This window comes from Passer domesticus, chromosome 5 (assembly GCF_036417665.1).
Source record: "Passer domesticus isolate bPasDom1 chromosome 5, bPasDom1.hap1, whole genome shotgun sequence".
NCBI classification, from domain to species: Eukaryota; Metazoa; Chordata; class Aves; order Passeriformes; family Passeridae; genus Passer; species Passer domesticus.
In genome coordinates, this window is record NC_087478.1 from 27581435 (window position 1) to 27606057 (window position 24623).

The 24623-nt window shown below is 40.7% G+C and overlaps 1 protein-coding gene and 1 long non-coding RNA gene across 2 annotated transcripts in view; one reads left to right on the forward strand and one right to left on the reverse strand.

Moving 5' to 3' along the window:
• YAF2 (YY1 associated factor 2) overlaps positions 1-6020 on the reverse strand; it is a 31532-nt gene extending 25512 nt beyond the window's left edge. The window contains exons 1-2 of the mRNA XM_064422461.1: positions 5729-6020; positions 5467-5592 (exon numbers count right to left, since the gene is read on the reverse strand). Of these exons, the coding sequence (XP_064278531.1) occupies positions 5467-5592; positions 5729-5754 (152 nt within the window). The 5' untranslated portion in view covers positions 5755-6020. The remainder of the gene's footprint in view (positions 1-5466; positions 5593-5728) is intronic.
• Positions 6021-6113: 93 nt separating this feature from the next.
• Positions 6114-7897, forward strand: LOC135301911 (uncharacterized). The gene is made up of 2 exons (XR_010363650.1): positions 6114-6893; positions 7011-7897. It is a non-coding gene; the product is annotated as an uncharacterized LOC135301911 (long non-coding RNA).
• Positions 7898-24623: the final 16726 nt, after the last annotated feature.

Below are 24623 nucleotides of genomic sequence, written 5' to 3' on the forward strand. Positions count from 1 at the left end.
CCTCTTTTTCTCCTTCCCCACCTTCCCCCTGACACGCACGCGCATGTGCACACACAGAGGCTGCATTCTGGAAGGCAGAAGAGTCCTTAACAAGCTGTTGTGAAACAGACATGTTAAACCAGATATACAAGGCAAGTACCAACTCTATGTCCTCAGCAGTACTGCATTTCAACAGAGATACAAATACCAGATTTGATTAAATGTAACTGATTTGTGCTTATAAACATCCAGATGGTACATGACTAAACACATTGCACATGTTTTCTGAAGAAAAATGACCTTGATATCCAAGTTAAAAAATTAAACATTTTATTTATGAGTCTCAAAGCACAAAACAAACTCACGGCAGTTCCAAGCAGAGACCTGTATCTCGTATTTAGGAGATCACCAGATATGATTATAAAATACATTAGAGGGACAAACTCCCAGCCAAGGAACACTGACCAAATACCAAGGAAACATACAAAGACTCTATCCCAGTCCCTTATGTCTCACACTCTTAGGTGTAAATTTGGCTTTTCATACCTTAGCCTGTGAGAAAAAGAATGATTCAGTGATGAAGATCAATAGATCACAGAATGCAGAAGCCATGCCCCCATTTGGCTGGTTATATATTATCTCTACTTCAACAGTAAAAGACATTAAGTGATATGGATCCCAGATCCACAAAATTCATCCTTATGAAACATGACTTTCTCATTCTGGCTACAAATTTCAGGGACGACTCTATAAATGATATTGCATATAAGAGCTCACTCAATATATGCACCAAATAGGCAGCTCTTATAAAACCACCCCAAATCCAAATTAAAAAAAAAAAAAGGAAAACCCCACAAAACTTCACAGAAGTCATTTGTACCTGTCTCATCTTCTTATTCTCCCTTTCCCCCAGTCAAAAAAAAAAAAAAAAAAAAGAGCTTGAACAGCAGGTACTAAGCCTCAAATTCATTAACAAGATTAAGGTTTTGTTTTTTTTAATTCAAAGCAAGTAATGAAAGTAGTTCTAAAAAATAAAATAAAACCATAACAATCATAAAATACACACCTGTATAACAAATCTTCCCCTACTACTAGCCAAGAGAGTTTTCACTATTAGTGAAAACATCCTTTATCCTTAAAGGGCCACACTTATGGCCTCTTTCCCTAATTTAAAAATCACAGAATGTTATCAAGTCAAAAAAGGAGAAATTGATCACATGTCCCCGCAGCCTTTTTCTGCTTTGTTTACACAGTAGAATATCATTACAAGCACTTCAAAGTTTAAAAAGCCAGTATTTGCAGTTCCTCCTGTAGCTCTCACTACACTGCCCTGGATACTCATCATTCACAATGAAAGGAGAAGTGGTTTGTAACAGCATGGAAAAAAGAATAGTATCCTGCAACTAGAGATCAGACCACATGCATAAAAAACACATGAAGGAAAGCAAAGTGACAGGTAATTTTAAATCTGGATGCTATTGCTAACTGAATAAAAAGAGCTTTACTAACACTTCTGAGGAAGTTGAAGCCAAGAGGTGACAACAGGACAGTAATGCAGCCTCCTAGAAGTCAGCAGAGAGTAGGAAACATGCACTCCTTTAGAGGGAATGCCAATCCTCTTGTGTACTTCTTCCCAGCAACACAAACTCTTAATCCTCATCTTTACAACACTCTAAATTACAGTGACTAATGGTGTTATCTGGCAAGAAAAGCAAAATCCAAACATCTATTGAAGGACAAACAAACTGGGAGCAAATACTTGCTGCAATAAGGTCTGTCCAAGGATCCAGCCCAATTCTTGAAGGTCAACCAGTATTGGTACACTCCTGATTCAGAGAGTGCCATGAAGAACAGAAGAAGAAATGGTAGCTTGCCAGTGGAGGCAACTGTTTTTTGACAAAGCAGTAATTGCGAGAGTCAACCCAAATTCAGCAACCCCATTATAACCTTCCCAGGAGCCATATAATTCTGTGTTTTCAGCATACCATCATCACCTCTGTTGCTTTAACACAGTTCCAGTCTGGGCTTTTTCAGTGCTCTAGCACAGACTTTTCTGTACAGCATGAGTGACAGAGGAGGAATGAAGATTTTCAAATTATTTAGTCTCAGCCAAACTTAAACAATTTCAAGGGGCAAGGAAATCAGACCACTTATTTAGCCTAAAGACTTTTCATCTTGTCAAACTACAATGGCTTTTGCAAACAACAAACCTTCTCGAAAAGGTCATACAATTTCTTTATAATGGAAACTATTAGGCAATCTAAATATAGAAGTCACTACTAGTTCCCTCTGTAGTACAGTGCATTAGGGTTCTATTCAGTATTCCTTACTTGTGCTTCTAATGAACTTCAGCAGGAGATTTGTTCAAGAAAGGAGTACTTATTACAGGCCTATGTTCCTTACATTTATATAACATCTTTCATCTAGAAAGATTTCAAAATGTCTTAAAGGTCACTTGTAGAAAATTACTATACTCAGTGTAGTCTCCTATCAAAAGGAACATAGTAATTTCTCAGTACCCAGGCAACAAAACAGAACAACTTAGGTTAGAAAGTAAATACTAAAGCCATATGTACACTGAGAGTTTAGATCCTCAGTGCCATTACCAAACTAATGCCTGGCAATAGTTGTAGAGTAAAAGGCAGAGGGATATCCATCTGGCAGATAGAATCTTAGTTTTACATCTGACTTGTGGCACATCTAACTGGCACCATGCTGGGGCTCTGCTTTAGTACTAGGTGGGAATCAGTTACACCACTTCCTGCAGCATCCAGGATTTCCCTTGGGACATCCCCCTCCAAGGACAGCCCAGTTTAACTATTCAATGCAATACTGCCATAAACAAAAAGTAAATTTAACTCCATGATCTAATCTGCTTTGAAAATTCAGTCTAGAAATAAAATATAATAAAGAAATTGTAAAATTTTGCACTAATCTTAACAATTATAACAATTACTAAAGAATATAACCCACTTCTAACCTCTGGCACAAAAGATAACTCTTTCAGAGAAAAGCAATCATTCAACAATGAAAATGTCCACAAACCCTACTCATACCTGAAAACATTTCTGTAAAGGTAAATGTGCACAATAAGTATTAAAAAAAATTGTAGCTTCAATACAATTGCCTGGTTTTCCACCTGCAAATCTGGTCACATTTAATGAAGTTTAACATGCAGAAACAGGTATTACATATTTCAACACAAAGAAAGGGATTACTCCGAATTTTAAAAAAATGTAGCACTTTACAATGTCTTATAGATAAAGCTCTAATCAGTAAAAAAACCCACAGACTTCTAAGTAAGAATGATTGCACAGCAACAACCACGCTGATGCATCACCTTAATCTAACATCAAGCTTCAAAATGGAAGACTAAAATAAATAAATAATGCATTCTCAGTGCCATCAAAACATGGTAGTATTGTTATCCTATACCATGTTGATGAAAACCATTTTGTTCTATAGGCAACACCAACAAATGATTTACCAAGGTAATAATTTGGTCACTTGAACTCCAAGTCCATAGGAAAAAAGAAAAAAAAGCCCACAAAAAACCCCAAAAAAACAAAAATAACAAAAAACCCAAAAAAACCACCCCAAAACAACATCAAAAAAACCCAAACAAACAAACAAAAAAAAACCACAAAAAAAAACCAACCACCCAGCTGGCCTTTTGCGCTTCTTTGGCACCCTAATGATTCTCTTCATGGACACAAAGGTCTACTTACTGGCTCAACTCATATATCAGAACTGGAGACAAAAGCTGCCTGGCCTAAAACTTCAACTTTTATCTACCTCATACCATGTGTAAAACCTGGATTTTGCAGTCATATGAAGATGCAACCCATCTAAACCTTAGGGAGAAAAAGAGTCCCATTAACCTACTCAGGGACACATTGTTACAGAGTTTAAGTAGAGAAAAAAAATCAACCTATCAACGACAGTTTGCATACCAGGTCACTGTCAGGGAGAAAGTGGAAACCAAAGAAAGAAAAAAGACATTTTGTTGCAAAACTATTTAAAAGATGAAATATTCAAGTAGGGAAACTAGAAGACAATGAAAAGATTGGTTTCTCAGGAGCTCCATTTTTTGTTTGTTTGTTCAGTTTCAATGCTTTTATCCAGCTGAGTTTCCAAAGCAATAAAACATAATTTTAAACTGACTTTTCTTATCAAACTGCCTGGATGTTAAAGAGGCTTTTTTCATTATGTTTTTGAAGACTTTGCATTAATTCATCAGTCTTATTTTGCTGAACAATACTGATCTGTAGACATCTCTCTGTGATATAAATATAATGCCATTGTTATAACTGGAAACCATAATATATGTGACAGATGCAATTCCCTCTTGTCACATTTACCTTACTGATTTCCTTTGTTAAAAAAAAACCCAAAAAAAACCCCCAACAAAACAAAACACACCAAACAAACCAAAACATGCAACTAATATTCACAACTGAAGTTATGATAAGTCCTTCCAATATTTATTCTGGTTTTCAGAAGTCAGGGAAACTAGTTCCAGCAATAAAGAATAATCATTTTTGTCAAGTAATTGAAGCCAACCTTGCACTTACAATTTCAAACATGTAACATTTATTGCAAGTCATAGTCAGCACTGCTTTGACCAATATCTACAATGTAATTGCGGCTTTTGATAGGATTGCAACTTGATTGCCATGTAAACTTCTCTTGCTGACGGGATTAACCCACAGGTAGGGTAACATTAGGTAAGAAAAGGCTCCTGAGCAACGTTCCCTGCCATTAGCATGCACGGCTACAAGTGCATTCAAGTTCGTTTGTAAAAAGCCTCCATTCCCCAAGCACACATGCTCAGGCCACCAGCAGACACTGGAACCAGTTAATCCACCCCAAGCTTTGTGACTGGTGTACAGAGAAAAGGTCCTCCTGGCAAGTCACGGTTACGCAGGGACACAATTCCATAAAGCACATTTCAGCTAACAATTTCTCCCTAAACGCTGAAGGGTTATAACCCACCCCCTATTGCCCTCGGAAACCTGCATGGTGATGCTCTGTGATGAAAAGCGAATTAAAATAATGCTAATACTACAAATAACAATCAAACAAAGGGGTTATGAATGAGGCAAAGTTAAACTCATAGAAAAAAATTAAATTAATGTAAAAAAAAATTAAAAGGGTGAGTGTCTCAGCAGGCACACCCTAGGGGACAGTTCTTTTTCGTGCACAATCTCTCCAGGGTTACCCTGGGCAGGCAATTATGCCCTTCCTGGTATTTATTCTTTCTGTTTCTACACACGCCGGCGCAGCGCTGGGTCAGGTTCAGCGAGGAGCCCCGGGCCGGGGGAGGCTGTGTTCCCGCCCCCACCCCTGACAAACGAGACCCGATTCCTGTCCCGGCCGCCCTCCCTCACACCCTGGGGATGCACCGCGGCTCCCCGGGCCCCGATTCTGTCACGGCCGCACGGCCGCTCCCCCGCCGCCCCCGCTCCCCCTCCGCCGGTGACCCACCGTGTGGAGGTGCCCTTCCTCACGTCGCACATCAAGCACTTGAAGGCCTCGGCGCTGTTGCGGAAGGTGCAGACGCTGCAGTCCCAGTACCCCTCGTCCGAGGAGGGTTTCGGCTGCCGCTTCGGCCTGCGGAGACACACGCGCGCCAGGGGCAGCACCGGCCGCGACGCGCCCGCCGCCCCCGGGGCGCCCCCGCCGCCGCCGCCGGCCCCGCGCTCCCGGAGGGCCCGGGGGAACGAGAAAGCGCCGCCGCTGCCCCTACCTGGTCGGGCTCTTCTTGTCTCCCATGCCGGCTCCAGACGCGTCCCGGCCCGGCCCCGGCGCGGCCCTTTGTGCGTTTGTCAATAAGGAGGAGCGCGGGGGGTCTCTGGGCTCTAGCGGGGACCCGGGGAGGAGGAGCCGCCGCCGCAACCTCCAGCTGTCGGGGAAACTCCCGCTGCTGCCGCCGCCGCTGCCGCCGCCTCCCCGCTCACGTGTCCCCCCGCCGCCAACCAGCGGCGCCCGCAGGCCGCGGCGCCCGGCGGGCCGCGCACGGCGGCACCTTCGCTCCGCCGGCGGCTCGGGCGCTGCGAGCGGCGGCGGGGCCGGGGCAACGCGGGGGCTGCTGGGGGCGGCGGGCGGAGCGGGGGCGGGACCGGCCGGGGGGCGGCCCCGGCGGGAGGCGGTGCTGGGCAGGACGGGCAGACCGGCGGCGTGAGTGACTGCGGCCGGCCTGCAGGCTCTTCCCTTAGAGCCGCCCTTGTTATCGCCCAAGGTTGCTCGCGTTAGCGTCTAGATTGCCTTGTGCTGCTTCCCACAGAAATTGCTCCAGGCCGTGATTTACAGTAAGAAACAAACGGGAATGAACTGAATACGAACTTCTGCTTAGAAGTCTTGCTCTAAGCATCTCGTTGGCCTGAGGCCAAGGGAGAACACGATGGGTACCAATACAAAACCAGGTGTTACCTTGTCCCTGTGTGCAAGGTGCTACTTTTGCATTTAAAAGCTTGAAAGTACAGCGTGGTTCTCATGCGTCATAGCAACCTCAGACAGGACACGGGTGTTTATCACCTCTGTTATCAGAGTGCACCAGAGTCCAGTCACAGACTAGGATGCCATTTTGCAGGATGCTGTGCAAACAGAACAAAGAGCACATGTCCTAAGAACATAACAAAGACAGCAGTTAGACACAGGTAGAGAGCAGAATGCAAGCAGACAATGAAATTATACCGGTCAGCATCTCAGTGGCCAAAGCTATTACGGATGCATTGCCAAGAAATGATGGGATTTCGAGAACAAAATATGCCCAAGGGGAGTTTTACTGAAGTGTGTGAAGACAAGACGTGTTTAAAAATTAAGCAAATGGACAACAGAGAAAGTTTCTGATTCTGAAGGCAAAGTTGTCAAGACAAATTTCAGCTAGAAATACTGGGATAGAGAATGAAAATGTAGGTAAAGTACACAACACATTAGGGAAGCAAATAAAGACCCCTTAATTGGAATGTAGCATTTATGCAAAAGAACTAACACTTTTACAAGATTAACGGTTTCTTTTCTCTCTCTAGGAATGCTGTGTGTCAGCAACTGGAAACCTGTGTAGGATTTACTTGTGTCTGGCCATTTATCCTGAATTCCTTCTGCATTCACATCCAGCTTCCACTATTGCCTTTTTCCTCACCTTATAGTTCTCTTTCTGTATTTGCCTCACCTTTCTCTTTCTTTCTCTATTGAAATTTCTTTCTTCCTTATCTCTTTATGCTTCTCATGCAGTAAATTATGAATGAAATGTATGGATTGCACATCTGACAGTGAGGCATGCCACACACAGACAGCAGGCCTGGGTTCATTTGCATTAAGTTAGACATCTACAGAGACTAGGAGCGCAGACCCAGCTCTCAGCAGGAGAAACAAACTCATGCTGAAGGTGATTGATCTGATGCTAAGACAAGAATACAATTCTCTCACTTATGGGGACTATTTCTTTCTATTGACTATAAAGAGTGCTTTGCACCAGTAGTCCAGAAGTGGATGTTTAAAATCACAGAATTACATGAGGTGTCCCACTTGTGCTTGAACCTGACATTATGTAGAAATCTCTTGATGGGAAGCAGTGGAGAAACCTGTCTCCTTGTGCCCTTTTCCACAGCACACACTTTCTACTGTGTAAACAAACATTATTTCCCCACTTTTGGAAAGTAATTATTTTGAAACTATTGCTTTCTCTTGACCTTTCCCCTGTCACAGCCTACTTTCTCCGTACCGACTGCGCTAAACAGGACTTCCAGTGATGGTTACAAAGGGCCGAGATATGTTGTAATCCCTCAGGAACCATTCTTGGAGAGGACCGTTTCTAATCAGGAGGAGGAAATGCAACTGCCAGCCATAAATGTTATCCCTAACAAAAGAGTAATCTTTCTGGCTGTTGTGTTCCAGACCTTCTGCTTCAAGGTCATCACCCAAATGACCAGCCTAAAAATTATCATGTTTTCCCAGCAACATTGGGCCTCTTTCCCCTGAGCTCTAAGCAACCCTTATTTTGGGAGCTGAAATGTGATTTGGATGGTACATTCAAAAGTTCAGGTGTGTGGGTAATGGTGCAACTCACAGTGGCCATGAGTCTGCGTAAGGGTCTTATTCTTCAATAATCCTGAAAAAGAAAGAAAGACTATTTTCCTTGCATCCTTGTTCCATCCTCAAATGAGAACATCAGAGGAGACCACTGGCATGGCATCAAGCCATCCCATGTCATCTCTGCAACTGAAACAGTGATGGAAGGCATTATTTAGCAGGAATGCTGGAAAGCACATGTAAGAGGCCTGTGCAATAATCAGATATTGAAGAGATTCAGGGGGACTTTGATAAACTGAAAAAGTCGAAAATTCCATACTCAGATATTTTGTGGTATTCATGTGAACCCAGAAAACTCATCTGTCTTTGCTAAATATTTGTATGGCACATGATCTAGAAAGTTTGAATGACAAAATTGATGGCATCAGTATTAGCAGTCTTTTTAAAAGTGTTTCTGGGAAAGAAAAGGGGTGAATGAAGCATCATTTTGAATACTCTTAAATTTTGACTTTGTCTAGTACAGTTGTTCCAGACCAATTATTTGCCCCCTGTTTTAATTCAGCTGAGCTAAAGTAAACACATATTTGAGACAGAAGGGATGGGCAATATAATTGTATCTTTTTACATCAAGTATCACTCTCTAGCTAGTGTTTGGTCTCTTATTATGTTAAAATTGGCATTTTTTTTGTAGCATTGTACAAAGGCTAGTATGATTATGATATTGAAAATTATATACACTGATAGTTTTGTGGAAGTTACATATTTCAATGCATGGTATAAATGTTCTGGCATTCATGACTTCTCAGGCAAAAGATTATTCATAATAAAGGGGATGTGAAAGAGGATGGTAACAATTTTTAAGCACCTATTGTGTGAAAATTCTTACTGCAGAGAAAATTACAGTTGTTCCCAAGAAAAGGTGTTCACATACAAGGTTATTAATAACAAGCTGGTGTTGTGTAAATCCATACAAAGACTTGCCATTTAGTCAATACTTGAACCATCACTGTGCACATCAAACCTATGCCATTGCTGCATTATCAGCATCTTGAGCAATTAAGTAATCACTTTGTCACTGCTTGAGCTTAAAAAACTTTACATAAAGATGATTATCATTATGTTGTAAATAAACCACATTTTAATTCCTATTCATGAAAAGGAATACTACAAAAGTATAAAATTGTACTAGAACAAATGCATGTTATTCCAGCACGGTGTATCTGTTTTGTTTGGGTTGCACTGATATAATAAAATTAATACAATTAAATCAATTAATGGCAATTTGACTGGCAAGGGTTTTTTTGACATGTTAGGTATAATAAGGCCTGAATCGTGGCTGGAATCTATGTGATAGTGGGGTGGGGAAAAATTAAAAATCAGAGATAGTGAAAAGTGAAAGCTGCTTGCAGACTCTATAATAAAGACAGTAAGATTGATGACAGGGAGCACTGCCCCTCCAGCCTCGGGAGCAGCCCACTGACTACTCATGCTCCTCTTTCTAGTGTGTGGAGGCAGGAGAGTGAAATTCTGCTTTAGAAAGGGCCAGAACAGAGAGGGACCACACCTAGAATACTTCATAACATCAGAGAGCCTAAAAGCTGTTTTAAAAGGGTTTTCACTTCCTTGCATGTACACGTCTGACGTAAACATATTGTATATTTTTTTGGGAACTATAGGACTTATGAAAGTTGATTCATCAGCATGTCTTTCAGGTTTCACACAGACTGGCCCTGACAGCAGCAGGGATATGCTGTCATGAACCTTGAGTAACATGGTGGTAAATAAGTCCAGGAGTCTTTCTAGGGTCATAATTTGACTGTGTGCTTATGCAAATTTTGCAAATTCATAAGCCAGAGGATTTTACACAGAACTCTTGCAGGTTACAGCACAGCAACAATAACATGTGTAAGATCAATAAAAATCTGATCACAATGGTTTGGTTTTTATATTTGTCCTCTGTGAACTGGAATGAAATTATCAAACCACTTACTTTCAGGTACTTGGTAATTATCAAGTAATTATTTCAGTAACTGCTTACCTGTCATTCACAAGAAATGAAGGAACATTCTCATCATTCACTAAATATTTCCTGTCCTTTTGCTGGGATTTGGTGGCACACATGATAGTGTTTTAGACTGAAGAAAATTTCTTTTGGGTAGGTCAGATTGTTAATAAATAACACTGACAATTCTATCATACTGCATAAACAAGAGGTTTGCTAAAAACTGCCTGTGAATGCTAAATTGGAGGTATGTCAGGTGATTGCTACAGACACTGGAAAGGTGTTCACACCCTTTGTCTGGACTTGAGGAACCAGTGGGAGTTTTCAACCCAACAAATGGTGAAAGAATGGCTCCTCCAGGGCACATCGTTCAAAGTGGTAAAGCCGGATTTTGTTTTGAACCATCTATAAAGGAAGCAGAGGGAGACAAGGCTCACTAGCATCTGTGAATTTGGATCTCCAGGGTTAAAGCAACTCGAGTAAAGCTGCCCTTATCAACTATTTAAATTTGGGGCTGAATCTTTCCCTGTCTGCTTCTATCAAGGTGAATTGAGATAGTGCCGGGTACATCCTTGCCAAGGGGGAATTTATCTTGGCAAAGCCAGTTTCCTGAGGAGGAATAGGTATGTGTTGCTGAGGCATCTTTAAACAGGAAAAATCTCTGCTGCCACTTCTTGCTGACATCAGCATAAAATCTAGCTGGTTACAGGGGTGAGCACATAGATACCTCAATTAGCAAGCCAAGCTCCCTTGGGGCTATAGGAGAGAAAAAAATCCCACTCTCAATGCTATCTGTTCATATCTGCTCCTTGATTTCATCATGTGCCTTGATCCCTCTTAATCTGCTCCCTCATTCCTTTTCTGCTATTTGTCGTCTTCCTGGTTGTGTTTTTTCTCCTCCTCTTTAAGTATTCCTTCATTCTCCTTCCTGTTTTCTTTTCCTCCTTGTCTTTATGTCTGAGATTTGTCTTTCTACCTGGTCTTCTAAATCACTAATTCTGCCTGCTCCATCCTTCAAGTTCCTTTTTTGTCGTGTCTCACTCTTGCTTGATTTTCACTTTCACTGATGCTCTCCCTTTTAGAAGTTGATTTAAAGTGTTAAAATTTGACAGGAGGTTGACTTTCCTATTTTTGTGTCACACAGGTGGCAGGCTTCCCACGGAATTAGTGCCAAAGGAAGAACAGCAGCCCAAAGGAGATTTCACAGTTTGCAGCAATATTTAAAGCATTCTGAATCTGATAAGGGAATATGGCTGAAAGTCACATAGTTTCTTGGTCCTATATAGCATTTTTTTAAAGGCTGTCTGAGAAAAAAATGAAATATTGGAACTGAAGCCTCTAAGCCAGTTCCATGCTTAGTTCAGTGCTCCAATATTGTTTCAAGATAGCACGCAAACACCTACTGCAATGGCTGGATTCACAAGTGCCATAAGCTGCCTTTGGATCAAATGTGCTGTTCAATCTTTCTCACTGTAAATCTCTTTTATGAATTCCTTCAGATTTACTCTGAGATCAGAATTTGACTTACAGGCATTATCTTTGACAATGATGGGAAAAGGGTGAATGTGTCTGCATTGTGGGATCAGTAGGAAGAAAATATATTGCAGATGTACTGATTTTTTCAGCTGTAATAGAAGTAATGAATGAATAAACCAACCCTCTGTCACAAAAAAACCACACAAAGATTATTAGTCCTTGAGAAGAATACCTTTTCTGTGTGTAGTAAAAAGCATATTTCACTGCTTATCATTATATATACATGCATACAAACACAGAGGCATGGGCACTTAAACATTCCAAAAAATTGCAAATTTTTCTTGAAAGGTATTCCATATCAGCTCACTACATTTTCATTATGAAATATTCTAAGGTAAGAGATCTCCATGAGAAACCTCATGAGTCCCTTTTTTCCCAGTTTCCATATTATTCTAGGTAAGGAAGATAATGATAAATGTCATAGAAGCGCAGCATGCAGGAGTGCTGCTAAGAGATCTCACTTTTTTTTTCTTTTTTGGCTTGGAATTATTTGCTTGATCTCAGTTTGCCAAAGCTTATCCCCTTCACGACATAAACTATATCGCTATCTTCTGCCTTCAGTTCCTGTGTTACATTTCCATTTTTTGTTGTTTTTTTTCCTCCAACTTTTAATTAATTGAATACAAAATATAGAATCCAAAAAACAAAACAGAAGAACAAAAAAAGAACAGGGATCAGATCCAGCCAATAGAACATGTCTGTGTGGCCTTCAAAATCAAGGCCAGGTGGGGAAGTGTCTTCCCTGAGGAGAAGACAATTTCCTTGCCACTGTGCTAAGGTTATTGCAATGCCAATATCCCTAAATAACCATGCACTGCATCTTACCACTCTTTTGTCCCTCTTCCTATCCTTTTGCCTCTCTTCCCATCCTTTTCCTTGGACTTGTACTGTTGCCATGCGCAGGGCTGGACTGTGTAGACTCTATATTTTAAAGAAGTGTTTTGCAGAGCTTCTTTTTCAAAATAAATTTCAAACATTAATTTTAAAATTAATATATTAATGAGAGAAAGAAAGAAAAATTAAGTTCTTTAATTAATGTGGAGTGTACCCTCAGGCTTTTCCTGTAGGTTTAGAGCACTGTTTACAGTGCTACTGACAGGTGATCTAGGTGTGAAAGAAGCAGAAATTTCCCAGAGGAACCTGTCAGTTGACACGGATGAGTGTTGATTCCTCCTGTTAGGTAACTGTCCAAGTAGAAGATTCTCCAAATTGTTCGGAATTCAGGAAAAACATATAAAAATAAAAGACTATTGAACCTTGCAGTGCTGCTATTTTTAAGATGACTCAAACATTTAAAAATGCCATGGAAAAAAATATGCACTTATGAATGTGATCATCACAGAAAACCATCACTGGAAGTTGAACACTGAGATTAGATGACTTCTTCACAAAGCAGCTACTCCACAGGGTTTGATGAGGGCTTTCAAGCCATCAAATGACTGTGATGCTGCATGGCTAATGATGCAAAGACACATAATTTATGCAAAAGCTCTGCTCCCAAACTAAACTGCTGCCCTCTGGCTATTATTAAAAAAAAAGTATATAAATTACAAAAATGGAGTTTGAAAAATGACAAATTTTGTTACAAGTTGAATATGAGTCAACAGTGTGCCCTGACAGCCAGGAGGGCCAACAATGTTTTGAGACACAGCATCACCAGCCAGAACAAAGGAGGGGATTATCCCACTCTGTTCTGCACTGAGGAGGCCTCACCTTGACTTCTGGGGGTAGTTTGGGTGCCACAATGTGAGACAAATATAAACCTATATGAAAGTCTACAAAGGAGGGCAATGAAGATGGTGAAGGGCCTTGAGGGGAAGCCATTTGTGGAGTGGCTGAGGTCACTTGGACTATTCAGCCTGGAGAAGAGGAGACTGAGGGGAGACCTCATTGCAGTCTGCAACTTCCTTGTGAGAGGAAGAGGAGGGGCAGGCACTGACCTCTCACTCTCATGACCAGTGACAGAACCCAAGGGAATGGCTTGAAGTTGTGTCAGGGTAGGTTTATGTTGGATATCAGGAAAAGGTTTCTCACCCAGAGGGTGTCTGGGCACTGGAACAGGCTCCCCAGGGAAGCGGTCACAGCACAAGCCTGACAGAGTGCAAGCAGTGTTTGGGCAACATTCTCAGACACCTGGTGTGATTCTTGGGGTGTCCTGTGCTGGGGCAGGAGTTGGATTCAATCATCCTGATGTGTCCCTTACAAACCCTCATATTTGATGATTAATTCTGCGTCAGAGTTATCATCTTCTGTAGCTGTTACACACACTTGACTAACCCCCAGAATGCTCTCTTACAGCCCTACAAAGAAATCTTCAAAGAAACCCTGAGATCAAGGCAGTGTTAGCACAAGCTTTAAGTCAGCTTTGAGTGACAGTTTCTGATTTATATTTTCAAACATACCAACCAGCTCTCTATCTCAGTTTGTTCATTACCACTTGCAAAATAAATAAGGGCATTCCTTCCCTTAATGTACCTCTTCCAGAATAAAGTCTTCATACATAATCTATTAAATTATATATTTCAGAGAAGAACTGCTCTTTCATGAAGACTGGATTTATAAAAAGACTATCTAGAATCTTCTATTTTTAATTAATTGCAAATTCTGTAGTATTCCAGACAACTCTAATGTCCAAATTTGTTCTCACCAAATCTATACAGCTACTACCATTTTCATATAAACCTTGATAAATATTGCTAAGAATGAAGAGTTGAATGTCCTTTTTATCATATCAGTAGAATACATAGTAAAGGCATTTCCCCTATCCTTGAGGAAGTACTTAAGTAGATAAAGTAATAATGTGAGATACTAGCTCATCTATTAACAACAGAATATTTGTTAGCTTCACATGTAAGAAGATTTTAAACAAGCTCAGGCATTTTAGATGTACTGGAATTGTTTGAAAGAAAAAAATCCTATAATTGGATTTATTTGTTGTAAAAGAGCTATTTCACAGTTGAGAGACATGTATCTGAAACTCTTCAGCCATGTGTCTCATTAATGTGCAGTAGAACACAGTAGCTACTGTGCTTGGGTTAATCATCACACCTTTATGTGAGCCATTCCAACTGTAGGTAACTCCAGGTAAGACTGTCCCTGTTTAACTTGAGGATAGCTAACTATATAGCAGACATAGGAAAGAAGGAGTTCCAAGAGAAAGTGTCAGGAAAAAATGGATTGACTTTGTCTTCATTTGGTAACTTCAGGAGGTCAAATACAAGGGAAGTTGTGAACCTTCAAAGTCTAAAAACTGTGTGTATTCTAAGAGGTGTTTATTCTGTCTTCTTAGGAGTCTGCCTGGGACACAAGCCAGAATAGCACTGCAACAGCACCTGACAGATAAAATTAAAGCATGAATCATAATCTCTCTGGTCTGCCAAACTGAGCTTTATTCAAGTTGTAGCTTTAAGATGGATTACAGTTTGATGGCATGTCCTGAAGCTAACTATCCCTTAATTTCAAACAATGTTGTGAGATGGTTGTGTATTGGCACTGGGGTACAAACGTGGGTTTGTGTGATGAGAATTGAGTGAAGGGGGTTCAAATCTGAGTGGCTTCTGTTGTGTAAATTTAAATGAAATATCAGCTGGATATTTGCCAGGATGAGATATCATTCTGACAGAGCAGAGAACTTCAGTATATTGAGTGAGTTTTTTGGATTAGTCTTAAAGAATAAAGAGCACTGTAACACTCAAGGCAGAGAAAATGTGGAATGCTTTAAAAACAAGCATTCAAAATAGCATTGATAATAAATTATTTAAATAGAATTTGCAATGTGGATTTCTTGATGTTTGGAGCCTTTTTCTTAGGTATAAGGAAGAAGAACAGCAGACTAGACATGGAAGAACGCCCATTGTAAGGCAGAAGGGCATTATCTTCATTAATGCTAACATTACTGAAAAGCCAATCTTCCAAAACAAATCTACATAATCTATAATCTTTGAAGATATAGAATTGGTTGGGTTCCACTGTAAGTATCATCCTTACAATTTTTATTTTAGACACTAGTAATCAAAGGGTGATATAGCTTCAAAGAGTAGTATTACATAGGTTGAAGTCCAATTTAGCATGCTGGTAATGGACAGAGCATTGGGATTTTTCAATTGGCTTGACTGGGTCAAGGGATGGATATACAGAAGTCTTCAATAATCAGATTGCCTTGATATGCATAACTGAATATAGGCTTAGTTAAAATAAACAGTTTCTAATTGTCAACAAACTGCCTGCTTTATTAAGACCAATAAAAAAGACAAATGCAATCTAAGAGGTGTGTATATTTATATATCTTAACAATTTTGTAAGCTATCGATCAAAGGACAGTATAGAAACAAAACAGATTATTCAGTTTGCAATTCAAAGCATTCTTACATTTGAGATATCAGCTCACAAAAAAAAAAATCTAGCAGACTGCAGTGCAAGAATATTCATTTACTTGTAAATTGGTAGTGTTCATTCAAGACCTCATATTCAGTTCATTGGTTGCAGATATGACCAAATCTGGGAAAATTTGAAGCCTGATTTTGATAAGAGTAGCCATCAATAGCTGCAGCTGGTATCTTTTCCAGGATTACTTTCAGTTAAATTAGTGATACACATTCTTAATATTGACTCCAATTTAACACTGATTTTTGTCTGAGAATTTTGCATGTGAATATTTAACCAGAAAGCCTGTGAGGAAACCCAGTAAGACAAAATAAAGGTACCATAATACCTCACAAAACCTGAAGATATATATGCAGAATCTTGGCACAGCTGTAAAACACTTGGAGTTTTGAGCCAGATTCATCAGTGGGCACTGACTGCTTTGTGCTACTGCATACGAAGGCAAAGAGCCTTGAGAACTTAGGCCGGGTCTACTGATCAGCTGCTTTGCATTACTAGGTGAATGAACACCAGTCAAAGAGACTGATCATCAATCAACCAGCAGGCAGGCAAAGACATGCTTACAAGAGTGGCATTGGGGACCAGATGGTACATCATGTGTGTTGTCAGGAAGAGCTATTAACAGATGAGGCCAGTGTCTCCAGTTGCTTTTGCCCAGCTGAGCTGATCATGCAAATCAGTGAATGAGGAAGCATGACACTTGACTGTTATCTCCAGGTGTAAGTGTATAGATACATCTATATAGGGATGCATATATACACTAAAGTATATATCTGCACCTGCTTATTGCTTATAGCAGCTTCCATAGCACTTGTTAATACCATACTATCAATGTATGTCCTCCATATGAAGCCTACATGTGATATTTCAGGAGATTTGACACTAAGGAAAGTTTCAATGTTCCTATGTTTTCACATTATTGAACAAAATAATGAACAAAAAAGTTGCATCCTCTGCATGCACCAGAAAGGACGTGGCAACCCAGATAGAGCTCCACAAAAACATGCAGCCAGGTCTTAGGCTGCAGATGTTGTCTACCTAAACTTTTAGTAAAGCATTTCACACCATTTTCCTCTGCATTCTCCTGTAGACACTGGCTTCCCATGGCGTGGATAGGGGCTGGGTAAAAAAAACTGGCTGGGCCCGAAGAGTGATGGTGAGTGAAGTTACATCCAGCTGGTGGCCAGTGACCAGTGGGTTTCTCCAGGGCTCAGTACTGGGGCCAATCCTGTTCAATATCTTTGCTGATGATCTGGATGAGGGGATCAAATGCATTCTCAGTCAGTTTGCAGATGACACCAAGCTTGGTGGGAGTGTTCATCTACTGAAGGATAAGAAGGCCCTGCCAAGGGACAGGACAGGCTGCATCAACAGACCGAGGCCAGCTGGATAAGACTCAACAAAGCAAAGTGCTTGGTCCTGCACTAGGGTCACAACAACCTCAGGCAATGCTGCAAGCTGAGGCAAGAGTGGGTGGAAAGCTGCTCATAGGAAGAGGACCTGGGGGTGTTGGTCAACAGCAGCTGAACCTGAGGCAGTGTGTCAAAGAAGCCAGGTGGCCAAGAAGGCCAGTGGCACCTGGCCTGTATCAGGAATAGTGTGGCCAGCAGGACCAGGGCAGTGATTGTCCCCTTGTACTTGGCACTGCTGAAGTCACACCTTGAGCACCGCGTCCAGTTCTGGGCTCCTCACTAGAACAAGGACATTGAGGGGCTGGAGCATGTCCATGGAGCTGGTGAAGAGTCTGGAACTCAACTCAAATGAGGAGCAGCTGAGGGAGCTGGGGTGCTTATCCTGGAGGAAAGGAGGCTCAGGGGAAACCTTATGGCTCTCTATAACTACCTAAAAGGAGGCTGTGGTGATGTGGGGGGCTTAGCCTCTTCTCCCCTGTAATAGGGAAGGTTTAGAATAGATATTTGGAGAAATTTCTTCATAGAAATGGTTGTCAAGCATTGGAACAGCATGCTCAGGAAAGTGGTAGGATCACCATTCTAAAAAGTTTCAAAAAACCCCTGTGGATAGAGCTCTTGAGGACATGGGTTGGTGGTCAATTTATTTTGATGCTAGGTGATGGATGGACTTGATGATCTTGGAGGTCTTTTCCAACCTTAATGGTTGTATGATTCTAGCAGAGATGTGGGACTGGCAAATGACAAATTTCTGAAGTGACTGGTTTAGGTTTTTTTCCTTTCTAAGTTTAAAATTAGTTAGAACATTTTACCAGTAAATTGTCAGAAACAGTGCTGTACTTGAAGGATAGGTGATGCAGCCTATGACACATCCTTGGTGATGCATCCTACAATCCATACAAAAGGATCTTGAACTTTGATATGTACAAAGCAAAGAAGTTTTGAATCATTCTTTCAGATCTCTATATGAAGACACATACTAGAATCACACCAGTACTCTATGCTCCTTACAGTACATTGAAAGTCTGGAACTGAGAGAAAAAAAAAAAAAGTCACCTGTGGTGATGATTTTACAGATTATATAAGTTTTCTCTGATGTTCAAAAGTTGTAAGAAAGGGATGTCATAGTAGGCATAGTTAGGATGATCTCTAACAGCATGCTGCCTTTTCAGTATGAAGTCCTCAGTAAAGAGCTTGGAAGAATTATTTCTGGCCAGTTGAATCACAGTGTCTTAGATGTGCTGATGAATGGTGTTGCTATACAAAACCTCTGAGTTCAGAAGCAACCTTAAAATGTCTGTTTCCACTGTTATCAAAGATGTGAAGTATTGTAAAGCTAATGTTACCTGTATAAAGATGAACAGCAGGAACATCAGTGATCATATGAGCATGTCACAGCTGTACCTGGACAGTGGGAAAGCCAGGGAATTAAAAGCAAGAGATACAATACGTTCTATAAGATGGTCTGGGTGAAACTTTACTTTTACTGTGTAGTATGTTTCATTTTTAATTAGCAACTAAGAAGGTTCAGAAAGACCCAGAGCCTACAGCTCCAGGGACACTGGGGCTAGAAAAGGCATGCCAAGGAGAACACAGCATTACAGCAATATTCCTTCTTCCTGAAGGAATCATTCTTACCTGGGCCACCCATGGAACTTGGAACCTTCATCCTAAACTCTAAGGTTTAACCTAAATAATTAGGTTTATGGTTGGGATTCAGACAACCAGCAGGCATACAGCTTGAAAAGAGATACCATGGTAAGCAGGTATCCTGCTACACTGTTCCTTCCATATTTTCTAATCTAGGCCACTCATAGTACCTGGTACATTGGCCTCAACCCCAAGCTGTCTTTAGGCTAAAAGGGTAGGGTTAGGGTTCAGAGAACCACAAAGAAAACAGTCCCAGGGATTCCGGGCCAGAAAAAGGTGAGGCAAGGAGAACGTGCACTGCACTGACATCGCTCTCTCCGTGTCTTTCTGGTCCGGGCCAGCCACGGCACCTGAGACCTGAGTCTCAACCAAAAGCCACAATTAGAGTTAGCCTAAAGGTTCAGAGAACCACAAAGCCTACCACAACAGGGACACCAAGGCTTGAAAAGGCATGCCAAGGAGAGCACAGGACAGCGCCAACATTGACACTTCCTACATGTTTCTTAACTCAGTCATCGTGGGGTCTCAGCCTATACCAAAACCCATCATTAGGGTCAAGGGCATATTAAGGAGAGCCCTGCACTATGCCAACGTTGCTTACTTCACAAGTTTGTATTCTTGGACTCCTATAGTACTGGAGACCTCAGCTTCAGACCTCCTACACATTTAGGGATTACACGAGTCTTCCATAATCCAAGATATTTCATGTACAAAGTATATCAGTTTAGTTTTTTATTTTCTTGGAAAAAAGTACCAGCTTCTAAGTTCCTTTAGTAGATACTTACTTTTTTCCAAAAAAACCCCAAATAATATTATACAGAGGGCAGTAACTGTATCTTTTTTCCTGTTGCACATGAAATACATACAGACAGATGTGATTTCAGAGTCATTCTTTGTGTTTAAAATTAAATAGAGGTGTAAGAATCAGAGCAGCTGTAAAAGTAGTAATACACTAGGTTGTTTGAATTTTTTGTAGCTGTCCTCGCAACACATAAATTCTCACAATCATGGCAGCATTCTCCTTTACTCCAGCCTGGTTTGACACTCACCTGATCACTGGACCTTAGTCTGCTATATTCCCTCAGTAAGCCAGCGAAGAGCCCTTCTTTTGGTAGGGTCAAATTTACTGCCTGAATTGATTCACAGACTGTATTTCAAGATATCATTATGTGTTTACACGGAAATAAACAGTGGGCACAAGTTCACTCTTCTTTTTCAACTTGCTTTGAGGTTGTTTACATGTGTTCCTAACTCAACCCTGGAGTTATCTGAGTTCTTGTCTGCCTGCCACTGTAAATCTTCAGTGACTCTGCTTAAATCCAGGCACTCACTCTGGATTTTGAAGAGATTTAATGGATGCAGACTTGTCAGTTTTATCTTCTTTGGGTTTCCTTTTCCACCTGAAATAAAGTAAGCAGATGGAATCTCAAGTCTTCTGAGAATAACCGCAGGGAAGTTTGTTCTGTGGGTGTGCAAAAACAAGCTAGAGGATAATTTGGAATTTATTGCTGCTGACTCTGGAATAACTGCCACTTCTGAGAAGCCTGAGGAGTCATGGGGAAAGCACATATTAACAGGAAAACTTTGCTAGAAAAAAGAGCCACATCAAACAGGTCAGTTTCCACAAAAATTGCTGATGTGGAAATAATAAAAAAAACCACCCCAACAATGTCTATTATGTTAAATGATATATAGACTAAGTTGTATCAAAACCCCCCAAATTTACAGCTTCTCTGTTTAGAAACCTGTGTTAATGGAAATGAATACATACATTAAGAGTGACTTGTTTATTGACAGCCAAAGTATTCTGACATAATTATAGCACTCCACAGTCTTCCTTAATGGACAGTGTTTAAATTTAGAGTCTATCTATGTTAGAAATCACTCACTGTATTAATAGATGCCAGCTGTGAGATAAGCCTCTGACAGCTTCTTAAAAATACTGTTATTCATTCACACAGACTTCATGTGTAGCTAATCATTGCACTTGTTGCCGAAAGCTAAAAAGAAAACCAGTACTGCACTCTACTATTGTAAATATTTAACTGATGAAGTATAAAATATTCTCTGGCTTGGTTTTGTTCTCTGCCAAATGAAATAATATTTTTAAATAATCATTCTTTCCTGTTACATTTGTTAGATGAAGAAGTTATGATAGAGTGTCTTACCGGCTCTGCAGCTTCACAGAAAATTTCTCATAGAATATTTTTATGTGCAAAACCACCCGAAGAAAAATTTTAATGCAAGAACTTCTGAAGAGCAGACGGTAACTAATCGTGCCGTTTCACAAGCCTTTTTGCAAGCTAATTGTAGGCTGCTGCCCAAAGGAGCGTTCCCTTTCCCTGCCCAGCCCCAAAGGAGCGTTCCCTTTCCCTGCCCAGTGGTGTGTTCCTGCCTCCCTCTTGCATTGGCTGCCTTAGGGACAGGGCAGGGCATGGGGAGCTGGATCACCTTGCCAGGCTGGCTGTAACCCCTCTGCTGGGTTTGCTGCAGAGTTCATTTTCTCTGCTCTGATCTGTGAGCTAGTCCAGCTCAGCCTACAGCTGTTTGATTGGAAACAGCAGGAGCTTGTAACCAGAGGCAGGGAGGAGAAAGCTGGCCTGTCCTTTCTAGGCTTCATTGCACTTAAGTCAGCAACATAAATACAGGTAACCTCAGCAAAAGGATAGCATTGGAGGTTGCACTGAAAATCGTCAAAAAACCCAAATTGTTCCAACAACAAAAAGGATGAATTTGACCTGTGATCAAAAGACAGAAAAGTTTCCAAACAGGCAACTTACTGGGAAGTGAAAAGCTCTTTTATCACTTATTTAATAGCAGAGACGTAAGTGGTACTTCACAGAGACATGACTTGATTCCTGGCACTCACAACCTAAGCTCTCAGCCTGTACATTGCAAGACAGGCACAGAGACCAGCTTACATCATGGGGTTGCAGTCCTAAAGGATCAGATGCTGTATTAAATAATTAAACATGATAATGGGAGAACTGACCCAGACAGTGAGTAGACACATCCACATTAACTTACAAGAATAAAACTGTACTATCTCACAGGTTGCTAATGCTAGAAGCTAAGGCCCTACTTCTGCAGGCTTTCCTTTTGGCTGGGTGGCACCACCTTTTCCCATTTTTTTCACAGTCTAATCCATGGATGAGCCAGGTCAGCTCATGAGGTAGTATTCTACCAGCTCAGCCAGCAGATCCCAAAAATTTTGGGACATGTGAGCACTTAGAAGAACCAGAGACTGACTGAGTGGAAACAATCCCTCTGTGAACAGCTAGGCATCCTATTGTCTCAGCTGTAATGGGAACCCTCCTCAAAGTCCCCCAAAGCACTGATTATTTGCATTCAGTTGATAGCATTAGTGACAGCTATAACCAGCTGGTTATTTTTTACTTTTAAAAAAATAAAAATCAGGATAATTCAAGTTAGAAGGATCTCAAGAGGTCTCTGGTCCAATCTCCTGATCACAGCAGAGAATTCAGACTAGTTTGTTTAGGTTTTTGTTCTTTCTTGTCCTCAAAAATCATTCTCTTTATTTGAGATGATGCACAATTTATATAGTTTGTTGTATTTTCTAGGGAAAGACCTTTTCTCTGTCACAAGAGCATCTAATATAGCTTTAGGGAGAGAACAAAATGTCCACTGTCCTTCTGTTTGGGCTGCTAAGGTGTCGGCAGAAGAGCACTCTGTAAATACCTCTTTGCAAACAGCGCACCGGCACAATTTTATCCTCTTCTGTCAGGAGGAATCAGTTCATGGTGGCATTTTGCAGGGTCTGATGAGAGAGTTATGAACATCCTGGGAAGCCTTACTTTCCTCTAACCATTTCAACCTGAATGAAGCAGGTGAATGAAGCTTCCTGCTCACCCTGTCTAACCTGGAACAATTTCATTCCAACCTAGGAGGTGGACAGCAGGCTCAGCCAGTGGGTACCAGGGAGCAGAAACATTTCCTGGGGAGGGGGTGGGTGACTATGAACTGCAGCAGGGAGAATAACTCTTCAACCCAGCACAGCTGGATCTGGAAAGTACACCTGCCAAAATGTGGGACACACATATATGGTTGTACTTCTTTAAAATGTGGGGGGTTTTTTTTGTGGTTTTTTTTTGTTTTGGTTTTTTTTTGTTGTTTTTTTTAAGAAGCAAGAAACCTACTCAGAAAGTCTGTTATGTGGTAGCAAAGTCAGCCACCCAAAAATCATGAGATGCCAGGTGACTACATGACCTTGACTCAGTCCCCTGTGCAAAGTGCATTATGCAGGATCAGCACGTATCGTTCCTCCATGGGATCTCCATCTGCTTCAGTGCAGAATACAGATGAAAAAAGATTAACAAGGGGATCTTAAACTTGCTACTTTCTAACATTCAAAAGCTTCACCTTGGCCCTTACATCCTTATTAATATTCCTGTAATGCAGAGGGCAACATGCAGTACATGCATGATATGTGGACACACATGTATACTTTGGAGAAAGTTCTTACCTGAAAGAAAAGTAAAAATGTCTGGAAAAAGACAGAAAAAATTTATTAATTATTAAATTTGACTTCATCTCTTTCTATAATTAATGTTAACTCTAGACTTTCAAGGTCATGTTAAACAATTTATATAGAAAACAGTAAATCAGCTTATCACAGCAAATATACAACAAACAAAACCAAGCTTGGAAATGACTATGTGAACAGTCACATGGAGATGAAATTTCAGCAGCTGCCTTCAAATAACCATTATTGTCCCAAAGGTGAACAGGTAAGAGAATGGCCTAAGGCCACTAAGAGCCAGACCCTCTGCACTCCAGAAGATGCAACACTGAGAAAGCTGGGATGATGCAAGAAGCTGAGAGGGGAGCTCATGTGGCAGCTTTTGGTACTAATTTTGCCATTTTCCCAACTCTTAACTCCTTCAGGGTTTGTTGTTGTTTTCTTTGTTTGCTTTTTTAATTTTCCTTTGATTTTTTTCTCTTCTTCCAGAGTCTGAAGTAAATTTCAGAAGGCACCATGTGCATAATATCAACTGCATTAACATTTTTAAGACTCAGAGCTATTTTCAGATAAAATGTCTTATCCTACTGTGATTCTTGTGAAAGGCCAAGAAATTTCTAGAATGTATATAAAGGTGGGAAGTCTCCGCTACATACAGAGTTCAGCAACAATCTTGTCTAGCCTGTCTCTTTACTGTTTTGTGTTGCCTTTGTGAATGAGCTACAGGGACTTGATATATTGGATTTTATTTTGTCCCCTAATTCCTGTTAAAAAGATGAGGGAATTATAACGACACAGTAGCAACAGACATTGGACAACGGAGTACGTAGGAAGGTGAACAGGGGGTTTTTGCACTGATTTCGTGTGATCAAGATTTACACTACTGTTTTTAAAAAGTACATAATTAATTTCTAAATGTCCCTACAATTAAAAGGCCAAAAGGTGCCCGCATTTAATCAGAAAAACACGTGCAAAAGAGAAACACTGTAAAATATGAAAGAGCTTCTGACATTAATATCTTTAAAAATATGATTTTAATTCAGATCAGGTGTTTGTCAATTAAGAGCATTAACTGGGGACACAGTCATCCTAACCAGCATATGCATTCATCCATAGACATAGCCTGGAGGGGTGGTGATCAATTATTCAG